This window comes from Eriocheir sinensis, chromosome 7, assembly GCF_024679095.1.
Source record: "Eriocheir sinensis breed Jianghai 21 chromosome 7, ASM2467909v1, whole genome shotgun sequence".
Taxonomy (NCBI): domain Eukaryota; kingdom Metazoa; phylum Arthropoda; class Malacostraca; order Decapoda; family Varunidae; genus Eriocheir; species Eriocheir sinensis.
The window spans coordinates 12,786,236-12,811,767 of record NC_066515.1 but is presented as its reverse complement, the minus strand read 5'-3'; the positions used below and the strand labels follow the sequence as shown (position 1 = coordinate 12,811,767).

Sequence of the window (25,532 nt, the reverse complement as noted above, 5' to 3'; positions counted from 1 at the left end):
TCTGATGATTGCTATGGTAGTGACATTGACAGAGGGGGGAAGAGCAAGTAGGGGGGAAAAGAGAGAGAGAGAGAGAGAGAGAGAGAGAGAGAGAGAGAGAGAGAGAGAGAGAGAGAGAGAGAGATTTACATAGATTTACATAGAAAATCAGACCACACAGACCCCATGGTCCAGACTTGGTGGTCTGTCCTTAACCCTAGATAGGAGGACCTATGTTTTCGCAACGTTAAAGGAGGACCTGTATCCATTTGGCATCACTGAGGGAAAATAATAAAATAAATTATGCAAACATTTTTTATTCTCACTAAACGTTGTTGAGGTACAAATATAAGGTATCTGGAAACCTTAGGGGTATAAATGAATAGGAGTAAATGAAAATAAATACAGTTCGTAATTAATTGAAAAAAACTTTGAGAAAAAATTAAAGACTGACTCCTTCTGGCCCTGAGGCATAGAAATATTAAATTGAACAAAAAAATCCTACTAAACTATAAAGTTAAAGGTTTATACGACCACTCAGTCCATCTTTCAACTCTGGAGTGTAGATAAATCAGGCCACCTGGAATGAATGAAAACCGGCGAATTAGTACGCTGCTTTTGGCTCACTTTGGTAGATATGCGGTTTTATACATTTGTGCAAACTATTTTTTCTGTATACTATAAAAGACTAAGTCTGTGTGTGCAATATAAAAAAACTATTATTCCTATATTCTACAGAACACTGTAAATGCGTGTGTGCAATATAAAAACTTTTGTTTCTATATATCACAAAAGAATGTAAATGTGTGAGCAATATAAAAACTATTGTTTATGTATATCATAAAAGACTGTAAATGTGTGGAAGCATTATATAAAATATGTAGTTACCTGCTAGTTTACTCGTTGCACTCAAGGCAGACAATATTTGAGTGGTGTGGGCAGACAGGTTTCTGACACATGGAGCAGACGGTCCTTGTCTGGCTGGCTGTTTTCCATGGGCACAAACTGCACCTCTTCTTGGTCCGTGGTCCTGCTGGAGGATTTACATCCCTGGGTCTCACATCCTCCACTATGTTGAAGCACAATCGTATCAGTGAGGCTGCTGATACTCTCATGCCTGGCTGGTGTAACCTGTGCTCAGCCCAGGGTCTCACCAGTTCCATGGCTAGTGTGTGCATAAACTGGCGTCGCACTGTGGTTGCACAGTTTTCTTTCAGTTTACTCAGAATGAATGTATTTACTACGGCTATATTTATCATTCCATAGAATAAACAAAGTGGCCATCGTCGAGTCTTCCTACTACACGAGTATCTTCCACACATGTTGTCCAGCACATCCACTCCTCCCTTTGTTTTATTGTAGGCATGAATGATCTTGGGTTTTTTGTCTTCCGCCAGGGCAGGAGTGTTGTGCTTTGAAGATAGAAGCAGGACAATCTTGTCTTTCTTTGGTTTGTATGACACCATTGCTGCATTTTCCTTGAACAAAAAAATGCTAGTGTCTGTGGGGTGTTGTATCTTCTTGTCCACCATCACTGGGGGAACATACCCTTTGCGTCGTGATGTCCCTATGAGCGTGGTTCTCCTCGTGTATAGTTCCGTCACCAGGGACAATGAGGTGAACCAATTGTCCACTGTTACATTCCTGTAACTGTCCAGATATGGCTCCATCAACGTCATTGTGTAGTATTGCCCGAGTTTTCCTGGGGCTACAAGGGGCCGTCTGTGCTTGGCTAAGTCCACGATACCATTGAGCATGTAACTGTTGCGGGCATCACATGCCATTACAATCTTTAAACCGTATTTTGTTGGTTTATTTTTCATATAGTATCTGAATGGACATCGCCCTCTAAAGCCCAACATCTGTTCATCAACGGTGATGTCCGAACCAGGAACATAATTTACTATGCAGTTCCGGACAAACCTGTCCCACACGTCTCTAAATGGGGCCAACTTATCCTCCTTCTTTCTCTCCTCCCGTGTTGTCATATCATCAAAACGGAGGGCCCACAAGAGGAAGCTGAATCTTTTTTGGTTCATGGCGGAACGGTACAATGGGGTCCCAAGCTGTGCACTGAACATTTCCATCACTGTTGCCCTATTGTCCTGCTTTGCGCCAGACTGTACAAGTACACCAATGAGGGCCATTATCTCCGCTTGTGAGGTATGCGATACAGTTGCTTTGGCTTGGTTACTATAGTTTGGGGCAAGACAATCAATCCTCTGATTGGTGTACTTCACTATGTCAGCCACAATCTCATTATCAATAAAAAGTGAAAACAGTTCCCTGGCTGAGTCAGCAGTATCTGATGTAGCTGTCAGCCCTTGGGTATATGGGACAGCTGGGGTAGTGGCTGTGCATCTCCTTCGAAGAGGTTTCCTAGACCACACAGTCTTGTCGGAAGTGCGACACTGAGATGCTGAAATGTTGAAATAAAATTTGTCATCATCAGCATTAGTAGTAGCTGATATATCAGGGGTGGACGTGGCAGTGGCTGATGTACCCTGGGTGGGCGTGGCAGTGGCCAGTGTACCCTGGGTGGGCGTGGCAGTGGCTGATGTACCCTGGGTGGGCGTGGCATTGGCTGATGTACCCTGGGTGGGTGTGGCAGCGGCTGATGTATCCTGGGTGAGCATGGCAGTGGCTGATGTACCCTGGGTGGGCGTGGCAGTGGCTGATGTACTCTGGGTGGGCGTGGCAGTGCCTGATGTACCCTGGGTGGGCGTGGCAGTGGCTGATGTACCCTGGGTGGGCGTGGCAGTGCCTGATGTACCCTGGGTGGGCGTGTGCCTGATGTACCCTGGTGGGCGTGGCGTGCCTGATGTACCCTGGGTGGGCGTGGCAGTGCCTGATGTACCCTGGGTGGGCGTGGCAGTGCCTGATGTACCCTGGGTGGGCGTGGCAGTGGCTGATGTACCCTGGGTGGGCGTGGCAGTGCCTGATGTACCCTGGGTGGGCGTGGCAGTGGCTGATGTATCCTGGGTGGGCGTGGCAGTGGCTGATGTACACTGGGTGAGCGTTGAAGTGGATGCTGATCTGTCATGAATGATTGTACGGTTCACAGGACTACCATTAGATACTGGTGACAACTGGTAATCATCCCACCCATCAGGTATGTAGTCTGGATCAGAATCATCAGAAACCTCTGTGGCCACATTTCGACGTTTCTTGAGTTGTGGTGTTGAGGCATATAATCGGCGTTTGGTGCGTAGTCGTGACGTTGTGGGTATCTCCTTACGTACCGTAACACAAGCTTGTAGGTCAGACACATCTCCACTTTGAGAGCACTCAATCACTGTGTCAGGATCATCACACCCGTCGTCCTTTTGTTTGTCCTTGTGCGGTGTAATCACTGCTTTCACACCACCACTAGGATCACTGGTACACTCTATGACTGTCTCTGATAACTGGGGAGACGCACGTGAGGTAGAGGGTACAGGGTGGTCTGGGGGTGGGGATGATAAATCACCACACACACTCTCATCAGCACCCCCATCGTCACTTATGCCCTCTGTTGTAATGTCAACTGTTTTATTGAAGTCCTCAGAGTTCACATAACGTTCTAGATCCTCCTTGGATAGGTATCTCTCTCGTTTTGGAGGCATTCCAACAACTCTAAAAGAAAAAAAGAAAAAAAAAATATATATTTTTTTATGCTACATATGGCGGGTCATGTTTCCATAAGTACATGAATATATTTAGCTAAAACACCTGCTGTTGTTGTGTTGGTGTTACAAACATTTGCCACAATGACATCTGACGTAGCACTTCTTCTTTACAAAACTATAATGGGAAAGGAGGACCTGAGCCATTTGGATACACTAATACTTACAAATGACGACGAGAGCACACACTCTCATCAGCACTCCCATCGTCACTTATGCCCTCTGTTGTAATGTCAACTGTTTTATTGAAGTCCTCAGAGTTCACATAACGTTCTAGATCCTCCTTGGATAGGTATCTCTCTCGTTTTGGAGGCATTCCAACAACTCTAAAAGAAAAAAAGAAAAAAAAAAATTTTATGCTACATATGGCGGGTCATGTTTCCATAAGTACATGAATATATTTAGCTAAAACACCTGCTGTTGTTGTGTTGGTGTTACAAACATTTGCCACAATGACATCTGACGTAGCACTTCTTCTTTACAAAACTATAATGGGAAAGGAGGACCTGTTCCATTTGGATACACTAATACTTACAAATGACGACGAGAGCGCAGGAGCGTAAACCAACGTGTTCTCACAACGAGCCCCGGCTCTGTACTGCGTGGGGAAACCACAAAAGTTGCCAATGCGCCAATATTGTGGAAACCATAGCCCGCGAAAACCAAAATTACTGAAGCTATGACTCCATGTGGCGCAGGTCCTCCTATCTAGGGTTAAACCTAAGTGATTTTACATTAATCAGAAGACTCCAAAACGTTGCACTTCTACTCTAGTTGATATTAAGTTGAAGGAAGTGACGGTCGAGCTTATTTTTGAAGGAGTCAATCGTGTTACACTGGACCACTGATGGTGGAAGCTTATTCCATTCTCGCACTACAACGTTGGTGAAGAAAAATTTTGTGCAGTCTGAATTTACTTGTCTACATCTGAGTTTTACGCCATTGTTCCTCGTGCGCAGACTGTCATCGATCATAAACAATGTTGATCTGTCTACATTCGTGAAACCATTAAGTATTTTAAAACATTCGATCAGTTTTCCTCGGAGGCGACGTTTCTCATGAGAGAACATGTTAAGGGTAGAAAGCCTTTCTTCGTAGGATTTGTTGCGCAAGGAAGGGATCATTTTCGTTGCCCGACGCTGAACACCTTCTAATTTAGTAATATCCTTTGCATGGTGGGGGGACCAAAACTGTACCGCATATTCCAAGTGGGGTCTGACTAAACTGTTGTAGAGCGGGAGTATTACATCTTTATTCTTGAATACAAAGTTTCTTTTAATGAAGCCCAACATTCTGTTCGCTTTATTTGCTGCATCGATGCATTGCTGTGAGAATTTGAGGTTTGACGCGATTTTGACCCCCAAGTCTTTGACGCATTGAACGCTTTTGAGTTTAACGCCGCGCATTTCGTATTCGAACTTCTTATTCCTCGTTCCAACTTGAAGGACCTGGCACTTGTCTACGTTAAAGGGCATCTCCCATCTATCCGACCAAGCTGAAATTTTGTGCAAATCCTCTTGGAGGCTTTGCCTGTCTTCGTCAGTGAGAACCGAGTTACCAATCTTTGTGTCGTCTGCAAATTTACTAATGCGGTTATTGAGTCCAACATCCACGTCGTTGATGTAAATAATGAAGAGCACTGGGCCAAGGACCGAGCCCTGAGGGACGCCACTAGTGACAGGCGCCCACTCTGAGTTAAATCCGTCAATCACTACTCTTTGTTGTCTGTTGCTCAACCAATTCGCGATCCATTGGTTTACTTGACCGTCAATACCTATTTGCTTTAATTTGTAAAGTAATTTATGATGCGGGACTTTATCAAACGCTTTCTGGAAATCAAGATAGACTATGTCCAGTGATTTGGATACGTCATAAACAGTGAAGAGGTCGTTATAAAAGGTTAATAGGTTTGATAGGCAGGATCTTTTGTTTCGGAAGCCATGTTGTGAGTCCCCAATCAATGAGTGGCTTTCAAGGTAACTCACAATTTTGTCTCTAATTATGCCCTCAAGTAGCTTACCTACAACCGAAATTAGACTAATGGGCCTGTAATTACCTGGTACTTTTTTGTCTCCTTTCTTGAAAATCGGTGTCACGTTAGCCTTTTTCCAATCTGAAGGGACGATGCCTTGTCGCAAGGACATATTGAATACGGTTGTGAGGGAGGAGAGTATTTCGCTCTTCGTTTCTTTCAGCAGAGTTGGATATACTTTGTCAGGTCCAGGACTTTTATTTGTTTTAAGTGAATGGAGAGCTTTAAGGACTTCATCGGTTGTTATTTCAAAATTAGGCAATGCATGCTCGAGATTTACAATAGTACTGATGTTGGTGGTAGCGAGAGGAAGAGAGAGAGAGAGAGAGAGAGAGAGAGAGAGAGAGAGAGGCCCAGATTGTCAAATCTAACCTTCCGCGACGGCTCCCAACGAAGGGAGAACTCAGTGCTTTGATGGCCCTCGGCAGCGTTAAATCGTCCCTCCTCTTCCCCCTACCAGTGCGTGGAACACGGAGGGGTTGGTACGTCGGAGGGTTTATTTACATGCGCATCGCTAACTTCATTCTGTTGTTTGTCTGCTGGCGGCAAGGAGCTATCACCACCTCTCCAAGTTTCCCTGCATTTATTTACAAGGTAGGACATTTTGGCCTATTGTATGATGTTTTTTGTGTGTTTATTGACGGGGTTAACCATTGTGGGTAGGCAAATAGCTTGCTTTGGGTCTAGTTAGCCTAATTGAGGGAGAGCTGACTACAGCCTGTTGGGCTCTCGTCAGCCCCACATGTATGACTGAATTTACTCATCATATGACATATTGTATGATGTTTTTTGTACGTTTTCTGACGGGGTTAGCCCTTGTGGGTAACCAAATGTATTCCTTTGGGTCTGGCTAGCCCTAGGGAGGGAGTACTGACGAGACCACGTTGCCCTAGCCATGGCCACAATTATCACTGCCTTGACTGACCACTTTAGGGGCATGTGCCGGACTTTAGGGTGTTTTTTGTTTGTTTATTGACGTAGCTAGCTAGTGGATACCTAAGTAGCTTATGAGGCGTCTTGTTCTCCGTAATTATGGTGTGCACAAAACAGGCTGGACCTTGACCATAACCACATTTATTACCACATATACTTCCTGTAGTATTGTAATTTGTAGACTCCCCTAATTTAACTTATGTAATTTCAGCACCCCTCTTTCTTTACAGCAAGTAATATGGAGGTGACAATTGATGAAAGTTTTACGAGAACCAGCCCCATTTCCTCTGCGGAGAAGCAGATGTTGATTGGGTTGATAACCCAAGAACCCATCTTGAAAAACAGAAAAACAGATGGGAAACTACTAGAGCAAAAGAGACGAGCGTGGGCACGCATTACCCAACATTTCAATGCCCATAACATGGGTCCCAAGAGGACGGAGGGACAGCTCAGAAAAATTTGGGAAAAAATAAGAGTAAAGTAAGTTTAAAGAATATTTTATAAAGTCTCCAGCAAAAATGACGCGACAAATGTGAGAGTAGCTTTTACCAGTATATGTGGCACTGCCGCACCACAGGTTCAACCCTCCCTCTCTCGTTTCCATTACATTAACTAATCCGCTCTCCCTTTTAAATATTATGGGGTGCGGCTATGCCACATATACAAGTACTAGTAAATGACCCTACCCTTTACAATTCTAAATTTGCATATTTCATTCCTCAGTAGCTTTGACACACACACACACACACACACACACACACACGCAAACTAGGTATTTTCTGTACGTGAAGGAACCCCTGTAGTAATGTAATTTGGCTGAAGTTTTACATTAGAAATCCATTCCTGGGCAGGATGTTGGTAATAACATACTAATGCACTTCACCCAGGACTTTGATTCTTTTCTTTGAGACTAAACTGTTGTATGTGGAAGGGAGAAAAGTAATCTACACTGAGTTCAGGACTCAAAACTTGCCCATCCCCTTCATATCTATACCTTGTCATAGTGTAGAGATGAATTATAGAATAGGAGAGATGCTGACACTACTCTTACACTACACCACAGTGTGATGAATAATGTCATACTAGCTTATACACAAAAAAGTATAGTCTGTACTGATGTTTAATTGTTGTACCTTTATTTTAGGGCAAATCAAGAGGACGCACGCCAAAAGCGTGAGATATTCAGGACAAGTGGTGGCACCCCTCCCAAGGTACTCACACCTGAGACGGAGCAGGTCCTCTCCATTCTTGGGACCGATATCCAGGATATTGGCAACCCCTATGATCATGATGCCATGTCATCTCAGGGTAAGTGACCATTGTCAGTTTTGATTACCATGTTTGTTAATTATATTTGTCAGTAAAAATGCAGGAACTTGTGAAATCTTAAATTCTTCAGTCATGTAATAACAGAAAGTACCCAAGAATAATCAACAAGTTTACAGTAGTATTAAACATAATTCTATTACATTGTACGTCTGCTTTTCTCAATTCTTGATGGGGTTGAATATGCCATGGCTCTTCTACAATCTCCCACTCATTAACCTTTCTCACTTATTCATTTCCAATCACCATAAACTCTTGTCTTTTCAAAATTTCTATTAAAACCTCAGGCATCAACTGATTAAACATGTTCTTGAAGTACATTAAGCTGCACAAGACAGTACTATGCTTGTGTACTAAAATATCTTTATTCTCAGCAACGTCGCACCGACATGGTCGACTCATCCGATTTACCAAGTCTCTCTTTGTGAGAGGTAAGATGTTTTAAGTGGTAATCATAAGCAGTATAGCTTGTAACACTTGAGACAGAAGCCTTTTTGGCTGGTGACTGGGACCCAGAAGCCATATAATCATAATTATAAGCAGTATAGTTGTAAGAGTTAAGCCACAAGCCTCTGACCTGTGACTGGGGCCCTGAAGCCATATAATCATAAGCAGTATAGCTTGTAGTACTTAAGACAGAAGCCTTTACAGTCTGTGACAGTGGCCCAGAAGCCATATAAGCATAATCATAAGCAGTATAGTTTGTAAGAGTTAAGCCACAAGCCTCTTTGACCTGTGACTGGGGCCCTGAAGCCATATAATCATAAGCAGTATAGCTTGTAGTACTTAAGACAGAAGCCTTTACGGTCTGTGACAGTGGCCCAGAAGCCATATAAGCATAATCATAAGCAGTATAGTTTGTAAGAGTTAAGCCACAAGCCTCTTTGACCTGTGACTGGGGCCCTGAAGCCATATAAGCATAATCATAAGCAGTACAGCTTGTAGCAGTTATGGCAGAAGCTTTTACAGACAGTGATTGGGGCCCAGAAGCCACCTCACATATATTAACACATTACAGACATGCACTGTCTAATATACGGGAAACAATGGCTTACTATATGCAATTTTAATGTGTATCATACGTATTGTGACCTTTTTACGGTGTTCATGTGCAGTAATGAATTTGTATTTTGTAACCATAATGTAGTAAATTTAAAACAGTATCAGTGTCAAGTTAGTAATCTGACAAAAACAAACCTGATTAGGCATAATATTTCAGTAAATGCACTTTAAAAATGGAAAAAAGTTACATTCTGACACTTCTGTGAGCCACAGAAATAAAGACCTGTATTCTAGAGGTTAATATACACACATATACTTTTATAATCTTTTCTCACAAACTAACTTCTTTTATCTAATGCCAGAAAATTCTTACTCAACCGCCCTCTACGAAGTGGTTCATCTGAAAGAGCCCGCTGCGCCACCTCTACCTACACCAGCAGAAGAGCCGACACTCGAGGAAAGAAACAGTGTGGCTGAACCCGAAGTGTCCTCCTGTCCATCCTCAAGTGGAAAGAGGAGGCAGCGTAGTGCCAGGAGGGCACTTCAGGACCATGAACTATATGGCACACCAGGAGGAGAAAGTGCTAGCAATAAGAAAGAAGAAATGCAGCGGAGATTTCTGGAGAAGAGGGACGCACTGATGGACCTACAGATGCAGCAAATGCAGGTTCGTCTTGAAGAAGCCAAGCAGAGGCGGGAAGAAGCCAAGGAGAGTTGGGAAGAAGCCAAGGAGAGGCGGGAAGAAGCCAAGGAGAGGCGGGAAGAGGCCAGACTTTACAAGGAAATTGCATGGCAAAAATTACTAGAATTAAGGAATAAACAATAAAAACAAATTAAAAATGAGTATAATTTTAATGTAAATTTAAGTTTAGCTTAGATGTAGATATAAATATAAATTTTAGAATGTAAGAATAAGTTTAAGTTTATGTAAATATAATTCTAGATTAAATATACATATTAATCTTAGATTGTAGGAATAGGTTTTTGTAAATATAATCTTAGAATGTAGGAATAGGTTTAAGTTTATGTAAATATGTTTAAGTAAAAATATTGTATGCCAACTGACATCAGCGCTTGCCTTGCTAACATCATCCAATTTCTTGCATGTTTAAGATAATTTAAGAATTTTCATGTTCTGACGTTTGTGTGATAAAAAAAAAAAGGTAAAAACTATATGGTAGCACCTGAGCTTTATTTAACAATTGGTCAAAAAGAAATATATACTACACCATTCACATAGAACTACTACTTACTCTCAAGAACTATCTGAAGGGTATGCCCATGGTAAGGCTCAAGTGGATGCCATCTGACCACCTTTACAAAGAAATAGTTTGGAGACAGAGGAGACATCTGTTTATACCTACAATAAGGTTCCCATCTTGTTTAAAAGTAGTCAGTAATGATTTGCTGCCGTTTCAGTCTACCTAGTACGTTCGCCTGTCTCTGTATTGGCACTTCATTATGGAGAGCATTGATATCGATGTTTATCATGTCCCTTCCATCTTGTGGCAAAACCAGTCTAGTTTGGACTGCAATATTGTGCAGTACCATTGCAGCAACTATGATGGCTTTAGTGGTGTCTAAATTTGTCCTAACTTTCTTCCCTAAATACCCAAATCTCCTTTTTAGAACACCAAATGCCCTTTCAACTGTATTCCTCGTATGGGTATGACTGTTGTTATAAGCCCTCTCGTGCTCATTAGTTGGAACTGACACTGGCGTCAACAGATACCTCTTCAAGGCATAGCCAGCATCTCCAAGCAAGTGATACCTAGGGTTTAAATTTTTCTCTATATCAGCACAGAGCCTACTGTTATAGAAAATCCTACTGTCGTGGACACTCCCTGGCCAACGGGTAACAACATTATAAAACCGCAGGTCAGGTCCACATACAGCTTGGACGTTCAATGAAAAGAAACCTTTCCTGCACTGAAACACCTCTGAATTTTCAACAGAGGGTCTCAGTATGGCAATGTGTGTACAGTCAATTGCCCCGATAACTCCAGGCATTCCATGAATGGCATGAAAATCCTGGATTGTACGCTGCAGATCATTGCCCGAAGGTGGCTGTATATAATGCCTGCTCAAGCTAGCAATTGCTCTTGACACCACCTTCAGGCACTGGCTGACTGTTGTTTGTGATAATCATGGCAGTCACCTAAAGTCATTTGGTGGTCTCCGGTTGCCATGCAGCGTATCGCGATCAGGGTTTGGAGATGTGGCGGAACAGGACAGCCTGTCAAGAGAGGAAGCTCGTGTAAAAGGTAACGGCAAAGTTGGGAGCATACATAGTGGCTGTGTGTGGCATCTGCACTCATGCCAAATTAACCCTTGAGGCTGTGATGGATAGGAACTATAAATGACACTTGATACGTGCAATATAACTAGTACATATGACAGTTTGACAGAGAAACACTGTATAATTGTAATGTACGGTGAAAATAAATTACCTCTTGAGTCATTTGGGGCAGGAAGGTGATCTCTAATTTCTTCAATTAGGTCATACATTGACGTTTTCCTGACCCTGAAGCGGTCCATGAATTCATCATCACTCATTGCTGCGAAGGGATTCATCCGATCTGTAAGAGTAGTGATTAATAATTATATACTTAATATATCATAGCCATTCCTTATGTGGCATTCTTATGGGGGAAGTCAGCTTGATAGGCTTTGAGATGGTACGGGGAGATTCAGATTGTCGGTAAAACATGACTGTAGCATTGCAACATCTAAAGAAAGCGCAGTCATGGAAGGAAGTAATGAAAGGGCTGATGATGTATGTGACAAGTGCTTATGTGTGGGCAGAGGGGTGGATTTGCTGTCTGGTGAAAGATGCGTGTTACGAAGGTGTATACATAATCCTTTAAGTCTGTTGGGGTTTACCTGTAACAATTCTGCGACGTCTACGTCCGACAACTCCTTCGGCATCTATCTCACCATCTAGCTCCTCCAATTGATCCAAGAGGTCCAGATCATCCCAAAGCTGCTCATAAGCGGCCATGCTCTCAGTAACCTGCAAAATCAATTACAAGTTTTAACCCAGGAGTGCCACCATGTAGGTTCTTCTTTCATACCTAACTAGAGACCAAAGCAATGAAATAAGAAAGCACAACTTATCCACGAAAAAGAAGTATTTATCTAATAGGAGTCTTCTAATTCACTCATGAACACATTATTATAATATTTTGTGCCCCCTGCCCCAGCCACCTTTGACCCACTCTGTCCTACGTGATGACGGCTACTTTCGACCCTTTCACGTGTTCACATAGCCTAAATGCATCCTTAAACATGTAAAAACTATTGATACATGTGGGGAATGTGCTCACCTGGTCAAATATTGTAATGAAAATGAGTAGTGTGCCCCCTGCCCCAGCCACCTTTGACCCACTCTGTCCTACGTGATGACGGCTACTTTCGACCCTTTCACGTGTTCACATAGGCTTAATGCATCCTTAAACAGGTAAAAACTATTGATACATGTGGGGAATGTGCTCACCTGGTCAAATATTGGGGTAATATAACAGCAGCGGCAGCGAAGGGTAGGGGGAAGAGGCGGTGTTTGTTGTCCCTTCGTCTCGTCCCTTCCCCTTTGGCGCGGCGGGACTCCTCACGACCCAAAACAGTTTAACGGTAGAGATTTCTGGGCGTAGGGTCCTGTCGCCCGAAGGTAAGATTTGACAATCCGGCCCAGAGAGAGAGAGAGAGAGAGAGAGAGAGAGAGAGAGAGAGAGTGGGGTGCTTCCACACGACGCGTCACGGCCACGAGAAAATGTGAAATATTTTCGTCTGTCATAACTTTTTTATTATTATTAGGAGAAAAGTTTTATTACACCACCATATATACTAGGTGAATATACAATTGCTGCAAAGAAGAAAAACACCATTTCCACCTCTTTTAAATGTCTAAATTTTCCCCGTGCACAGCATCCAAAGAAATATATCGCCACCCATACTCTAGGGGTTAAATGTATCTCCTTAACCCCTTCGCGCCGGATGTTCAAAGAGCCCGCCTGGCTGATATACGGCGTGCACGGCCGCGCGCGGGAAACCTGAGCCGGCATGTATCTGCTTGTCGCCTCCGTATATTATGCTGCTGAAAGCCCTCATTACATGTATCCCGTATTTGCAAAGCAGCATACACGACGAGTCAACATATACCTGCTATGCATAATATAAATTGCGTCAACGCGAAATAAAAAAAAAGCGAAATAAAGAAAGGGGAGAATGGGGCAAGGGGGAAAGAAATAGAGATAGCAGATGATTGTGTAGAGGAGGAAGAATGTCGAGAAATTATCAGCAAATACAACTCTGTTATCATCAGTCAGAGAGCTGCCAGATACTCCTTTGTCATCACAGACAATGTATGTGTGTACGTGTGTGTGTGTGTGTGTGTGTGTGTGTGTGTGTGAGAGAGAAAGAGAGAGAGATAGGCAAGGAGTGGTGGTGTTGGCACCTTGGTGTCTGAGAGAGAGAGAGAGAGAGAGAGAGAGAGAGAGAGAGAGAGAGAGAGAGAGAGAGGTGGGCGAGACGCACCGTTGCCAGATTATCGTACTCAGAGCCTCGTATTTACTTATTTCTGGGCCATAGCAATTGCCAAAAGACACCAATAATTAATTATTTTGCCGATATCTATTTATATAGGCAGTTATTGGGGTCGAGGAGGCAGTTTTTGGGTCGGAAATCAGCAAAAATAGGAGGTTGAATACGGCAATCTGGCAACGTTGGCGAGACGTGATGGTGTCAGCGCCTTGGTGTTTGAGAGAGAGAGAGAGAGAGAGAGAGAGAGAGAGAGAGAGAGAGAGAGAGAGCCAATGAGACTTCCTAATTTTAGACACAAGGCGGGAAGAAGGCGGTGCATACTATAGCTCATTTTTTGTGATTGGTGGGAACAAGGATGGTGGGAGGAGCAATAGGATTTCAAGGACAGCATACGGCGTCTTTACTTAGTAACCAACACAAAGTACGGGACAACTCAATAGAAAAAGAAACAGAATAGAAATATGACACCTACGTAGGCGTCATCGTATATGCTACTGGGGCTTCATGACGCCTACGTAGGCGTCATCGTATTGAAAGGGTTAAATATCAACTCGTGTTAAATCAAAAACGCATTATTTAAACTTGTGTTAATCAAGAGGTGACTGTTCCAAATGTAGTTGAGACAGAAAGTACAGACTTAACAAAATTGGCAACCATTGTTTGAACTAATGTAACTGGGGGATGGGGGATCATATAAAGAGAGGAGAGCAAGATGGCTAGCTAATGCAGTGACCGGGTGCGGTCGGTTCAAAAACTATTCTCTGGCTGGGACCGTCCAAGAGGACCTCAAGGGAGTCTACTGGTGCTACAGGCAGCACCATAAAAAAAAAGGAAGTTGAGGGGGAGGGAAGAGGGGGCCAGAGTCGGAGTCGCAACTTTAAAATTTCTCGGAGTCGGAGTCGGAAACTTTTAACTCCGACTTCAAAACCGTTACAAACTGGTCAATACAGGAGACAAGCCCAATACAATACACACTCCCCACGCCTGTAAACACTACAAACCCAGGTAGTGATGAACAGCTGATCCTAGCACCGGGACGGTCGCACCATACGTCTGTCTTCCGAGGTGTCTGGTCTGTGTGGGTGCATGTGTGTGTGTGTGTGTACACACACACACACAGAGAGAGAGAGAGAGAGAGAGAGAGAGATATCCTTTGAAAATAACCTAGTTACCACGGAATTGAGAGAGAGAGAGATATATCCCTTGAAAATAACCTAGTTACCACTGAATTGAGAGAGAGAGAGAGAGAGAGAGAGAGAGAGAGAGAGAGAGAGAGAGAGAGAGATCCTATGAAAATAACCTAGTTACAGCTGAATTGTGAAAGAGAATGGGAGAGGAACCGTGCGTGAGAGAGAATGCTAGTTCCCTCCTTGTGTCGTCATTGACGGGATGTGCATAGGTCGACCTTACCTACTTAGATCTTGTAACCGACATGTTGGTGATTGAGTTTGACTAGAATTTTGATGAGTTTCCCGTGAAATGTAGCCGACTTTGAATCTCTCGAGAAACTAGTGGTTGGGTGACTGTGTTCACACGGGGTGAGGCGAGATTCACAGAGATGCGTGCTTATATAAATAATATACATAAAATATAATATATAAAATATATAAATAATAAAATAAATATAAGGTCGCTACTACGTGAATTTTTGCCTTTCGCAGGGGGTACTGGAACAACACATCCGGGATAAACGAGGGATCACTGTATTTCAAATGGTAGTACTATAGTAATGCTCGGTACACAGGAGTTTAGGTCTTTTTAGCATAGTTTCAGTCTCATGCTCACTCAGTTGACCACCATCAAGAACCGTGGATGGTGATAACTGTGTGTGAGGCGGGCAAGGCTGACTATAGTAGGAAGGCAACTTGATTACTCACCTCTTGCTTCTTGGCTTGGACTTCAGTGCAGGGGCAAAGGTGGTACAGCCAGTGACTGCGTCCAAGTCTTCAATGGGCTCATCCTTGATGCAAACATCCTCCTTCTTCTCCTCCTTAATGCCAATCTCATCACACTTAGAGAGAGCATCCTCGGAGTGGTTGCTGTGGGTGAATGAGAACAGGTTAGTAAACATGTGGTGCAGTGGTTCATGTCCCTGACTACAAGTGTGCAGCCCTGGGTTCGAATCCTGGCCTGGGCAGTAGTAGGAAGGTATCTTCATTACTCACCTGGTGCTACTTGGCTTAGGTTTCAACGCACGGACAAAGACAGCATAGCCAGCGACTGGGTCAAAGTCTTCAATGGGCTCATCCTCCTCCTTCTCCTCCTCCTTAATATCCATCTCGTCACACTGGGAGAGAGCATCCTCGGAGGGATCGCTGTGGGTGAAAGAGAACAGATAAATGAAGTACCCAAGGAAACTAATGACAACAGCATGGCATTGACAAACACTACTGGCTTCACTGCTGCATCCCTAAGTACCATTCTCCCAGCCTCCTGCATCATAGTTCCTTATCCCTTCCCTCCAGTGGCCATTTCCTGCAAAGCTTGGTGAACAAGACTGCTCACCTCACTCTGTCCACCCCTGAGGGGTGCTGGGAGGTGGATGAAGCCTGGCCGCCTATTGGCTCCTCACTCACCTCCACCTTCACAGCCTCACACAGGGGCTCCATCTTGTCCTTCCCTGCAAGGAAGGAGATGAGATAATGACTGTAAATCAAAGGCCTCAACAGAAAAAAGTTCAAACAATGAACTGTCCAACCTTGATATAAAAAGTTTACACATGACAAAAACATCCATGTGCAGCAGGATGTTGAGGTAACTCAACCCCTAAAGGGCGGGCGCTTGTGACCATGGGCATTTGCTCAGGGTTTGAGGCACAAACAGCTGTTCTTCAAGCATTCATAATCCATAAAGTATGTACACTCAACCCTCGATTTGCCGGACTAAAAGGGGGGAAGGCTTGTCCGGGAATGGCAAATGTCCGGCAATGGAAAATGTCCGGGGGTCTACCCCCTTGCCGGACTTTACCCTATATATGTCCGGGAAACACAACCCACCCCCGGACTACACCTCGCATAGCTGTCCTATACTGTCCTGTAATATAATATATTACCTTCTACAACATGCACATATACAACATACATATACTATATACAGGTACTGTACTGTTTTTTTTATTAGCATTTACCTCTATTTTACGTAAAAGTTCCAGTTTTTGCGACACAGAAAGGTGCACAGGTTTAGCTGTACGCTTGGTTACTTTCTTTGGTGGGTTTTTGGGTGGCATCGTTGTGAAGAAGAGGTGTATCCACGACAAGCACGTAAGCACAACACTCGTGTGACGCGGCAGACTTGTGTACAGTCCAGTACTAGACGTGTATGTCCGCCCGCGCTGCCATCTAGTGCCCAATTTGCGAACTTTGTCTGGCGCGGTAGTTTGAAATCGACTTGTCCCGGACTTTTTTTTTTTTTTACCCCACGGACTCTTGTCCGGCAAATCCGAAATCCGGCAAATGGAGGTCCGGCAAATCGAGGGTTGAGTGTATACATGTTACAGTCAGTGTTGCAAAAAAAATTAATATTAACAGCAAGTGTTTTAAAGATCTGGTGCGGCTCAGTAAGGCAGCCCAAAGCAGTGGCTCACCACCGTTACACCAGCCTAGGGAGTGATCACACTGTTAACGAGGGCCCTTCGCCCCCTCGACCTCCCTCTGATGGGCAAGTAACTTGTGCAGGATACATAAACATGTGCTCTGTGCAAGCATTTCCCACCACTCGGTGATGACACAGACAGCAACTGTTGGTCTCAGCCAATAGAAGCATCTTTTGCCATACTCTCCAGCCAATCACAGCTCTTTAGCACACCCAGGAGCTAGGATGGAAGGGAGATGCAAAATGGGTGAGAGAGAACAGATGGGATGCTTAGGGGTGCTCACAATTACCTGCAAATCGGGCAATTTCTTTGATGCAACTTTGCAATGATGAGTTCTCAAGTGTTTTTTTATTACAGGGAGAACTTGGGTTACAACATCCTTGACCTACAACATTTTGAGGTTACAACGCAACCCCCATAAATTATTAAAAATAACACTTGTTTCAACTTATGACATTTGTGTTGTTGTTACGAACTTCATGTGTGGACTAGTTCGCGAACGTGACATAAGAATACGTCATCACGCTGCGCTTGCTCGGGGAAGAAGGCAAGCTCATTTCCTGCTGTACGCCAACATTTGCATAGGTGAGTGATTTAGGTGCTGATCACACTTTGATTTGAGGGTTCAGGCTCGCAGTTCCTTTTAATAAAGAATGTGTTTTGACTTCCACACAAAACAGGGTTATAACATATGTATTGTAGGAACAGAATTCCGTTGCAAGTTTGTAATGCCCCGACGAGCTTACTTTCCATCCTTCCTATTTCTCAACACGGCCTCTGCGTGTATCGAAATAACACGAGAAATTAATCAAGAGTGAGGGTATTCCCCGGCTGCCTGGGATTGAACCCGCGACCAGCGTGACGGGAGAGCCACTCCTTACCGAGTCGGCCAAAGAGGTACCCCACTGGCTAAGTGGGTTATGGGAGGCTCGTTCATCAGGCCGTCGCCGCACTACATGGCTTTCCCCCCTATGTAGATTAATTTCTGTGTGTTGACAATGTCCCTTTGAGACATAACTCCACAATGTCCTTTTTTTTTAGACATACCTCCAACATTCCCATTTTCTATCAACCTCGGAGCATGGGCCATCCTACCTGTTACCCCTTTGGGAAAGCTCAACAGAACTGCAGGAGAGGATGCCCACTGCTATGCCACCACTGTAATGCCCCGACGAGCTTACTTTCCATCCTTCCTATTTCTCAACACGGCCTCTGCGTGTATCGAAATAACACGAGAAATTAATCAAGAGTGAGGGTATTCCCCGGCTGCCTGGGATTGAACCCGCGACCAGTGTGACGGGAGAGCCACTCCTTACCGAGTCGGCCAAAGAGGTACCCCACTGGCTAAGTGGGTTATGGGAGGCTCGTTCATCAGGCCGTCGCCGCACTACAAGTTGAGGACCCCTTGTAATGTGCTTCCCCTACTCTCGAGTACCACTACTTCAGATGGGGATTTTGGACTCAGGATGTGAGTGATTTGCAGTCGGGGAGGCGGTGGCCAAGTCTCAGGACCGAGCGTGGACTAGGTTCAAGTCCCACTGAAAACCACCGATTTTTCAAATCATCGCTGAAAGAAAAAGATTACCCACATGCTGTCCGGATCTTTGACCAACCTTATCTTCAGCGACTTTGGCCATGAGAAGCACCGGGGAGCAGCATGGGCCAAGCAAAATTTATACATCACGGCAGCCACTAAATAGAATTAGCCTGCGCCACTAGTGGGCTGGGGCTGCCCAAAAGGCCCCTCAAGAATGCCTACCAGCCCTACAGGCAGCACAAAAGAAAAAAACAACAATGGTTAGCAGATCAATAAAAGGCACAAAAACATACCAGCAATAAAATTTTATCCATATTAGTGAAGTTGGTAGACGAGAGGAGTTTTACCACAACTAAGCTAACCTAAGCAGAGCCACCTTGACTAAACCTGACCGCTGCACTCTGGACACTGGCGCCATCACCACCAAGACCCCAACAGTCTCCTAGGCACCAGTGATGTGGACATGGTGAGATTAGTAGCTTGTTAAGGTTTGCTGTCTGTCCTTTAAAAATAACAGAGATAGTTGAAGAAAGGGTAACCTACTAATTTCAAGACCTGGACTTTATTGCTGGACAAAATATGATACTTTTTCATTATGCAGATAATTTAATTGTCCAGAAGCCAGTAAATGCTCCATTTCTCAATGCCTGAGGTGACCCCGCCGCTGCCCCGTGGTGGACCAGCCCCGTCCCACTGTCACGGGAAAAATTGAGCCTCGGGCAAAATTGAGCCTGGGCATAAACATGCCTCTGTTATCTTAGCTTAAGCTCGTGTATGTGGGGTTCTTTTCGACTGATATGGCGTCTAGAACTAGCATGATCATCATTCTTTATTATGATGACAAAGACCATGTCAAAATTTGCCTCATTAAATAAGAAAGTACATAAAGTTCGGCAGCTTTTCCTCGTCGCCAAGCCATCCTCCAGAGCAGCGCTCCGACACCCATGACCGCACATGCATTTTTCTCAGAAAATAGGATACCAATCACATATACATCAATATATTTCCACAGGTGAATACTTAGGGCATGTTCACACCAAGTTGCGACACCTGAGATTCATTGATAATGACAGGGGAAGGAAAAATATAGGCCCCTGTCATCGACAAAATTGAGCCTCAGGCAGAATTGAGCCTGGGCATCTATATGCCTCAGATTTCTTCGCTATTATATATTGTAAGATCGTTCTGTTGACATGTATGGGTAAATTAACACTTTCTGTATCTACATATAGAAGGAAAACGCAAAATTCTCCCTAGTAAATCAGAAATTACATAAAGTTCGGCAACTTTTCCTCGTCGCCAAGCCATCCTCCAGCAGCAGGCAGAGGTGGGAGGTCTGGCAATCCCCCGGCTGGGTGTTGCCATACCGCCCACACTTATCATATACCTCTCAAGGGGTGCATATCTCATCATTTTATTAAAAAATGGGCCTCCTCTACTTGCAAAGTTATATTTCAAGTTGAAAAACACGATTTATATGCATTTATATGTAAATCTGATAATACTGTTAGCGTTACCGTCAGCTCCGAGGCAGTAGTTATTTAACAACAAATTTAGCGTCACACAGAGCGCGATAAACGTTTGTAGATCCGCGTGCTAACCCGTGACGTCATCGATTAGTTGGTAGTTATTGACGCGCGAGCTTTGTGAATCTCGATGTTCTCAAAACTACGAACTAAGGGCCTAAAACTACGCACTAAGCCTTTGTGGATCCGGGCCCAGGGTATCTCCAGTACATAGTCAGGGCCCGAATTTACAAACAGACTCAATAACTACGAACTAACATAACTACGCACTATTGATTTAGCTACCGACGTTAGCGTCAGATTCACGAAGCAAACCTTAGATTGTAGTTAGAGGCGCGCTAAGTCAGCGAGGCCGCTGATTGGTTGATGACGTCATTGGCCTTGCAGCGAGTCGCAAGCACGTTTACAGAACCGTCAGGCAATCCTAGGGAGCCCCCTCCAGCTGCTGGTTCAAGAAACCCATTCTCTTTTCCCATTTTTCTTCCTTTCAAGGCAAACTGTACTAAATCGTAATCTACGAATTCAATTATTTCGTTGTTTGCTGCACATTTACGTCAAGGTAACTCTGCTGTTCGATGTCTTGTTACCTACGAACATGCTTAAGATGAAGAAAAAGAAGATACGGAGGAGATTGAGTCAGGAAGAAAGCAAATAGAAATATAGGACAGATATCGAAGCAGACAGAACGAAGGACGGCAGGAAGGAATAGGGAAAATTAAGACTGTCTTGCCATAACTGCGGCCCAACTCATGGGATAACTGTCACCCGACAAAGGTCCATGGTCCCTCCACGGATGGGGGCGGTGTCACGGGCAAAATTGAGCCTCTGGCAAAATTAAGCCCGGGCATCCACATGCCTCTGTTATCTTAGCTTAAGCTCGTGTATGTGGGGTTCTTTTCGACTGATATGGCGTCTAGAACTAGCACGATCATCATTTTTTATTATGATGACAAAGACCATGTCAAAATTTGCCTCATTAAATAAGAAAGTACATAAAGTTCGGCAGCTTTTCCTCGCCGCCAAGCCATCCCCCAGAGCAGCGCTCCGACACCCATGATCGCACATGCATTTTTCTCAGAAAATAGGATACCAATCACATATACATCAATATATTTCCACAGGTGAATACTTGGGGCATGTTCACACCAAGTTGCGACACCTGAGATTCATTAATAATGACAGGGGAAGGAAAAATATAGGCCCCTGTCATCGACAAAATTGAGCCTCGGGCAGAATTGAGCCTGGGCATCTATATGCCTCAGATTTCTTTGCTATTATATATTGTTAGATCGTTCTGTTGACATGTATGGGTAAATTAACGCTTTCTGTATCTACATAAAGAAGGAAAACGCAAAATTCTCCCTAGTAAATCAGAAATTACATAAAGTTCGGCAACTTTTCCTCGTCACCAAGCCATCCTCCAGCAGCAGGCAGAGGTGGGAGGTCTGGCAATCCCCCGGCCGGGTGTTGCCATACCGCCCACACTTATCATATACCTCTCAAAGGGTGCATATATCTCATCATTTTATTAAGAAATGGGCCTCCTCTACTCGCAAAGTTATATTTCAAGTTGAAAAACGCGATTTATAAGCATTTATACGTAAATCTGATAATATTGTTAGCGTTACCGTCAGCTCCGAGGCAGTAGTTATTTAACAACAAATTTAGTGTCACACAGAGCGCGGTAAACGTTTGTAGATCCGCGCGCAAACCCGTGACGTCATCGATTAGTTGATAGTTATTGGCGCGCGAGCTTTGTGAATCTCGATGTTCTCAAAACTACGAACTAAGGGCCCAAAACTACGCACTAAGCCTTTGTGGATCCGGGCCCAGTCTCGTCTACACGGCCGCGCTGTATAGACGTGCGTTGTCTTGCTGCTCCATCCGTGGATGCCCTTCCTTCCACGGAATAAACAGTGTCTAGGGGACATGGCAGACGAGCACTCTTACTCAGTGGCTTCCAGGAAGTGTGCTGCCCCTGAGGAACGGCGCCTGTGGTCTGAGGAGACTGAAGGTTTGGAGGAAACTGCAGGGGTTGACCCTCGCCTTTGTTTGGCTGACCACGTGGCCAGTGCTAGCAAGCGGCTCAGGCCAAATCCCCCTGGTCGCCTATCCCACCCTGTCTCTCCTATTGCCTAAGGCCCCTCACCCACGGAGGGTGTGCAATCTGGTAGCTCCGAGACTGTACTGGTCGAAGGTGAGGTGATCCTGGAGGACACGAACCCAGCCGCGGACCCTGCTGCCGCAGCCTGCACCACTCCTGACCCGCGCCGCCCCACCCGCCGCCATCTTGACTTTCCCGTCGAGGCCAGGCTGACACTAGCCCAGCCATACGAATGGTTTGCCTCTCTTCTGAAGCAGCATGGTGAGTTGAAGCTGCTCTTCAAGGAAGGTAGGCTATGACCTTATATCATGGTGAGGGACGACATTGCCTTCTACAAGCAGCTAATCACTGACGGTTTCCTCAACGTAGTTATGGTTAAGAATGCAGCGGAGCGGCAGCACACCATCATCATCCACAATGTGCCACTCTACATGAATGCCAACCTGATTGCGACCCCGGACCTGTGGATAAAGCGCAGGTAAGCAGGCAAGGCCCCTTGCCCGCAGCTTCTTGGAGCGGTGGTTGGCCACGTCCCGGCAGAGGTGCACCTCCTCGGGGTGGGCCATAAATCTGTGGAGCCCTACACGGCGGAGCCCAACATCTGCCGACACTGTTGCCATCAGGAGTGACGCTGCAGATCGGCCCCTCGGTGCAGGTATTGTGCAGGCATGCACAAATCAGCTCTGTGCCTTCAGAAAATCCAGGCGGGCACCACCGTCCCCCCAAAGTGCTGCAACTGTGGTGGTGAGCACAACGCCGATTCCCACTCCTGCCCGGTGAAGCCTAAACCGTCTAGGGATGCAGCGCCTGACCTCCACCCTCAGCAGGGCCGCCCTAGGCTTGTGTACCACCCTACTCCTCTCCCTCAGTACTCGGCTTGGGCCCGGGGGGCTCCCTCGACATCCAAGTCTCCACCCCTGCCGGGCTCGTCCACCCCTGCTGCCCCAGCCTCGTCCACTGCCACCCCTGTGCCTCGCCAGACTCCTACTCCTGCTCCGTATTGTACATCATGTAATTGTCGATTGTTGGATCCCACCTCTCAATGAGTATTGCATGATTATTTTTGTCCATTATAAATGAAACTTGACATTTCCTTAGAGTTGCTCTACTTCTAGGGCCTTTTTCCCAAGGTTATAATGTGGGGGGGTCCAGGGGGGCACAGCCCCCCTTGGTTAGGAGGAGGGTCGAGGGGGGCAAAGCCCCCCCCCCCTGTAAGAGGTTAGGTTAGTATAAAGAGTTCGGTTGGGGTAGTTTAACTATATTTGACATGCAGTGTGGGCTGTCAAAAAATTACGCAGTACGGGACGGATTGGGGCAGTGGTGGTGGGGGGGGTCCACTATAATAACCGTCCAATTACACGCCTGACACTCGTCAACAGACCGGCTGCTAGGTTATGTTGGAATACATTACAAGAGTATATGTAGGGACTTTTCCTACTTTCAAGACCAGGGAATTTTCCCTGGTTAATCTTAGGAAGCACCACTCCAAACCAATATTCATAGTAATGTAGAATGTGAAAGAATTATTATTATAATGCCTTTTCGTATACAGTAATCCCTCGTCTATCGCGGGGGTCAGGTTCCAGAACTCCCCGCGATAGGCAAATATCCGCGAAGTAGCGACCTTATATTTTTTTTATTATTTATATATATTTTAAGGCTTTATAAACCCTCCCCACACTCTTATAAACCTTTCCCACACTTCTATTGACCTTTCCCACACTCTTATAAACACTTCCTATGACGTTTCGTCGTTATGACGCGGTCCCAATAAATTATTCTATTATTCTTGTTTCAACTTTCGACATTTGTTTCGTAAATACGAACTTTGCGCAAGAATTAGTTTGTTGAGCGGGGCGGAAGAATACTCAAGAGACAGGACAATATGAGCGTAGCTCACTTCCTTTAAATCACGGTTAGGTAAATACAGAAGGGAAAGGGAGGAGAGGGACAGAGTGAGTCATGAAACAAATACTGATAGAGGATGTAAGAAGGGAGAACAAGGAAAATGAGTGGAGGAAACAGGGAGAGATAAAGAGAATGAAAACAAGAATAAAGGAGAAGGGTGTGGGGAGGGAGGGACAGTGGGGAGTCAGGTGAGGTCCTGAGGGCATCAGGTGAGATCCTGAGGGAAAGTCAGGTGAGGTCCTGAGGGAGTCAGGTGAGGTCCTGAGGGAGAGTCAGGTGAGGTCCTGAGGGAGTCAGGTGAGGTCCTGAGGGAGAGTCAGGTGAGATCCTGAGGGAGAGTCAGGTGAAGTCCTGAGGGAGTCAGGTGAGGTCCTGAGGGAGAGTCAGGTGAGGTCCTGAGGGAGTCAGGTGAGGTCCTGAGGGAGAGTCAGGTGAGGTCCTGAGGGAGTCAGGTGAGGTCCTGAGGGAGTCAGATGAGATCCTGAGGGAGAGTCAGGTGAGGTCCTGAGGGAGTCTGGTAAGGTCCTGAGGGAGTCAGGTGAGGTCCTGAGGGAGTCAGGTGAGGTCCTGAGGGAGTCAGGTGAGGTCCTGAGGGAGAGTCAGGTGAGGTCCTGAGGGAGTCAGGTGAGGTCCTGAGGGAGAGTCAGGTGAGGTCCTGAGGGAGAGTCAGGTGAGGTCCTGAGGGAGAGTCAGGTGAGGTCCTGAGGGAGAGTCAGATGAGGTCCTGAGGGAGAGTCAGGTGAGGTCCTGAGGGAGTCAGGTGAGGTCCTGAGGGAGTCAGGTGAGGTCCTGAGGGAGAGTCAGGTGAGATCCTGAGGGAGTCAGGTGAGGTCCTGAGGGAGTCAGGTGAGGTCCTGAGGGAGTCAGGTGAGGTCCTGAGGGAGTCAGGTGAGGTCCTGAGGGAGTCAGGTGAGATCCTGAGGGAGTCAGGTGAGGTCCTGAGGGAGTCAGGTGAGATCCTGAGGGAGAGTCAGGTGAGGTCCTGAGGGAGTCAGGTGAGGTCCTGAGGGAGTCAGGTGAGGTCCTGAGGGAGAGTCAGGTGAGGTCCAGAGGGAGTCAGGTGAGGTCCTGAGGGAGAGTCAGGTGAGGTCCTGAGGGAGTCAGGTGAGGTCCTGAGGGAGAGTCAGGTGAGGTCCTGAGGGAGTCAGGTGAGGTCCTGAGGGAGTCAGGTGAGGTCCTGAGGGAGAGTCAGGTGAGGTCCTGAGGGAGAGTCAGGTGAGATCCTGAGGGAGTCAGGTGAGGTCCTGAGGGAGAGTCAGGTGAGGTCCTGAGGGAGTCAGGTGAGGTCCTGAGGGAGTCAGGTGAGATCCTGAGGGAGAGTCAGGTGAGGTCCTGAGGGAGAGTCAGGTGAGGTCCTGAGGGAGTCAGGTGAGGTCCTGAGGGAGTCAG

The 25,532-nt window shown here is 45.6% G+C and overlaps 2 protein-coding genes and 1 long non-coding RNA gene across 4 annotated transcripts in view; 1 reads left to right on the top strand and 2 right to left on the bottom strand.

Moving 5' to 3' along the window:
• Nucleotides 1–2,451: 2,451 nt before the first annotated feature.
• LOC126995296 (nuclear pore complex protein DDB_G0274915-like) overlaps nt 2,452–25,532 on the bottom strand; it is a 44,869-nt gene continuing 21,788 nt past the window's right edge. Inside the window, exons 2-6 of the mRNA XM_050854785.1 lie at nt 15,982–16,096; nt 15,642–15,791; nt 15,354–15,515; nt 2,633–3,594; nt 2,452–2,543 (exon numbers count right to left, since the gene is read on the bottom strand). Of these exons, the coding sequence (XP_050710742.1) occupies nt 2,452–2,543; nt 2,633–3,594; nt 15,354–15,515; nt 15,642–15,791; nt 15,982–16,096 (1,481 nt within the window). The remainder of the gene's footprint in view (nt 2,544–2,632; nt 3,595–15,353; nt 15,516–15,641; nt 15,792–15,981; nt 16,097–25,532) is intronic.
• LOC126992606 (myb/SANT-like DNA-binding domain-containing protein 3) lies at nt 6,135–10,319 on the top strand. The gene is made up of 5 exons (XM_050851420.1): nt 6,135–6,270; nt 6,840–7,089; nt 7,754–7,917; nt 8,310–8,366; nt 9,300–10,319. The coding sequence occupies exons 2-5, from the start codon at nt 6,848–6,850 to the stop codon at nt 9,761–9,763; spliced, it is 927 nt and encodes a 308-aa protein (XP_050707377.1). The 5' UTR covers nt 6,135–6,270; nt 6,840–6,847; the 3' UTR covers nt 9,764–10,319.
• LOC126992610 (uncharacterized) lies at nt 10,952–14,617 on the bottom strand. Of its 2 annotated transcripts, XR_007746739.1 has the most exons (4): nt 12,434–14,617; nt 11,821–11,950; nt 11,388–11,516; nt 10,952–11,173 (listed from the first exon to the last, which is right to left on the bottom strand). It is a non-coding gene; the product is annotated as an uncharacterized LOC126992610 (long non-coding RNA). The 2 variants fall into 2 exon arrangements; XR_007746741.1 differs by lacking the exon at nt 12,434–14,617 and having other exon boundaries at nt 11,821–12,134.